Source organism: Tarenaya hassleriana, unplaced genomic scaffold (genome assembly GCF_000463585.1).
Source record: "Tarenaya hassleriana unplaced genomic scaffold, ASM46358v1 Cleome39, whole genome shotgun sequence".
NCBI classification, from domain to species: Eukaryota; Viridiplantae; Streptophyta; class Magnoliopsida; order Brassicales; family Cleomaceae; genus Tarenaya; species Tarenaya hassleriana.
Window position 1 is genome coordinate 160,972 of NW_010966822.1, and position 3,088 is coordinate 164,059.

The window sequence follows — 3,088 nt, forward strand, 5'->3', positions numbered from 1 at the left end:
TATTGGGCCAAAAATAAATAAATATCAAAGCCCATGGGCCCATGAACGAAAGAAGTGAGGTCTGTTATTTCACATTGTAACTAACTAAACGGAAAGCCGAGGAAACCAAGTGTCAACCTTTAGGGTTTAGGGTTATCAAGAAAGTGAATATACAGTTCGGAATGTAGAAGGTCACGGATTGATATCGATGGATATGAAAACGTACGGTCGAGGAAAAAGACAAAGGCTTTATGATATATATTTTCTCCATTTTGTATACATACATTATACATGTATATTTCGCTCATAGTGGACCCTTTTGAATTTTCTCTTCCGTAATAACGTCGTTTCATGTGTATCCTATGCCTTGCATTAATAAACCCTCAATTTTCTTTCACCATTTCCCCCCCTTGCATCTCTGACTTTCCCTCCCTGATCCTTTCTCTTTCAAGAAACCCCTCTCTCTCTCTCACTCTCTCTCTCTCTCTCTCTCTCTCACGTCGAAGAGATCTCTCTCTTTCACGGCGGAGAACAATGCCGAGTCATATGGACCGTCGGATCTTCATCGCCCTCGTCTTCGTTTTCATCCTCCTCCTCCTCCTCTCAGCCGCCGCCGGAAATCCGAGTTCAAGAAACTTCAAGAGTCTCCGGAGCCGCCACGTGGGTCAGAGGGTTCATCCGTACTACGCTCCCCCACACCGTTCATGCAACACGTTCTCCCGTCCGTATGCTCGTTCTATGTGCATTGAGCTCCAACGTCTCCAACGCAGCCGCCACCCGCCCCTCTCTCCACCGCCGCCGCCGCCAGAGATCGACCCGAGATTCGGCGTCGAAAAGAGACTCGTCCCTTCCGGTCCAAACCCTCTTCATAACTGAAGAAACCTACTCCATTATACATATATATACCTACATAAACACCCATATATATATTATATGCATGCCGACGCTATATTCACATGTCCGTAATTAAAACCTCTGCTCTCGCATTTCTTGCTTCGTGCGCGGGAGATTATGTGACTGCACGTTTCTTGGAGTGATTGATTTCGACTGTGGCTTTGAACCTTACCTTTTGATCCACCGAGAGGGTTAGAGTTTCGTTGTCAACAAGAGGGTGTCATTTTTTTTTTTCGGGTAGGGCTTTTTTTGGCGTTTCGCTTCTAGTTTGAGGATATTAATGTACGTCGTACGTTATGGGGAATGCTATTTGCTATTTCCATGCTTGTTTTTGTTCTATTATGATTTGGAAGAGGCGGAAACAAGCCTGGAAATGGTGAATTTAATATTTGCATGGAAATAGAGGATTGCTGGAAGAAAGTGAATACTGTTGGGGAGAGAGAGAGAGAGAGAGAGAGAGAGAGAGAGGTGGAGGATCAAGAGAAACACATGAGTTCCATAAATTTGGGAACTGTAACTTATTTTGTAATATGGGCTCTTGCTGTTGGTCGTTGTGGAATCTGATGGGCCATTCAGTACTGTATTTTGTGTGATTGTAATTCTATTAAATGTGTCGGTTTCCGTACGAATATATTTCAAAATTTTAAGATTTATATACTAATCTAACTTACAAAATCAAAACGTTACAATGAATTGGTAGATACCATAGTTAGCCGTCCCCCCCCCCCAAAAAAAAGATTAAAACTTTCTAGAAAAATATGTGCCACAAACATGCATCTAACCATGAATTTAACATGGTATTTCAGATGTATCACATCCGTATATCTGTATTCACTTTTTGTAAAAGATTTTTCATATTGCGGATCTAAGATTTTTTTCGAGACTGACACAAGGTTGAATATTTTTAATTAAGGATAAAATTTAAAATTTCCTTAAATATTTATCTAGAACATCTAAAATGATATCTATTTAGTAACAAAAAATATTTTCCAAAAATATATCTATTAAAAAACGGAGGGAATATTAAAATTTCTATACATTATAGTTAGATACAAATAAAAAAAATAATTATCACATTAAAATAAATACTTTTAGATTAATATGATAATTATTTTAATTTTATTTTAATAAAAATAAACCATTAAGTACTTTTATTTTGTAATATATGATCATAAAATAAATACTTTTATTTTAATAATAAATCAATATTTTATTTTAATCATGTCATATGTAAGTATAATATTGCATCATCCTATAAAAAGATTATATATTTGTAATATAATATAATTTTATATGATAATGTAATAAAATATAGTTTTTTAGATGTGTTTATAAAAAATTTTATGTTTATTTAGATTTGTTGATGGATAGGGTTTTAAATGGATATATTTAGAAAGTTTGAATTTTTTGGATGTTTTTATAAACTTAGAAATGTATTTAAATTTCTGCATAATTAAAATTTTAAATCAATTTTAAAAAGTAATAATAATTGTATTGGATGTTTTTACCTAATTTAAAAGATATCACAAATAATCGAGTACTCATGATCAGGAATATAAATATCGTATACATTGTTTCTACTAGAGAGAGAGAGAGAAAAGTAATCTTAGGTTTTAAAAGAAAGAAAAACTGGTAATTGTGATATATTATTTACCGTTTTTATTTAAATGAATATCTAAAATATTCATCCGTTTTCTCTCCTCTACTAGAAAAACTAGATAATAGCTAGATATAATAAAAAAAATAAAAGTTGTTTGGATAACGAGAAATTTCCTCCAACATCCAGATTTGTAACATCAACAATGGATAAACTAATTTTTTTTAATATTTTTTAAGATTTTAATTAGCAACAAACCTTGCTTATTAATACGCGAACAGCCTCTGCACTTGTTTATCTTCACTAGTTCTCTTTTCTCTGGTTTTTTTTCTTAGGGTTTAGAGTGAAAAACAAAAAAAAAACATGGAACAAAAGCATGCAGTATACTTGATAGGAGTAGTAGTAGTGTTATGTGGAATGGCGGCAGAGACACTCGGAGGAGAGACAAGAGTCGGAGTGAGGATAGAAGGAGTGACTTCCATTGCAAGAACAGATGATGACTTCATCTGTGCAACTCTTGACTGGTGGCCCACTGACAAGTGTAACTACGGTCAGTGTCCTTGGGGCAAAGCTGGTCTCATCAACTTGGTATACTTACAAAACTCTTTTATCAGTTTC

General features: G+C 34.6%; 2 protein-coding genes across 2 annotated transcripts in view; both read left to right on the plus strand.

Moving 5' to 3' along the window:
• The first annotated feature begins 288 nt into the window (after window positions 1-288).
• LOC104822896 (CLAVATA3/ESR (CLE)-related protein 10-like) lies at window positions 289-1,456 on the plus strand. The gene has a single exon (XM_010554253.2). It carries the CDS (start codon window positions 331-333, stop codon window positions 853-855), a length of 525 nt encoding a protein of 174 aa, XP_010552555.1. The 5' UTR covers window positions 289-330; the 3' UTR covers window positions 856-1,456.
• Window positions 1,457-2,787: 1,331 nt separating this feature from the next.
• The window catches only part of LOC104823068 (heparanase-like protein 2), a 2,477-nt gene continuing 2,176 nt past the window's right edge, over window positions 2,788-3,088 (plus strand). The window contains exon 1 of the mRNA XM_010554497.2: window positions 2,788-3,058. Coding sequence (XP_010552799.2) covers window positions 2,834-3,058 — 225 coding nt within the window. The 5' untranslated portion in view covers window positions 2,788-2,833. The remainder of the gene's footprint in view (window positions 3,059-3,088) is intronic.

Coding starts and splice junctions, on each gene's coding strand:
- LOC104822896 (XM_010554253.2), top strand. CDS start 331: ATGTGTATCCTATGCCTTGCATTAATAAACCCTCAATTTTCTTTCACC.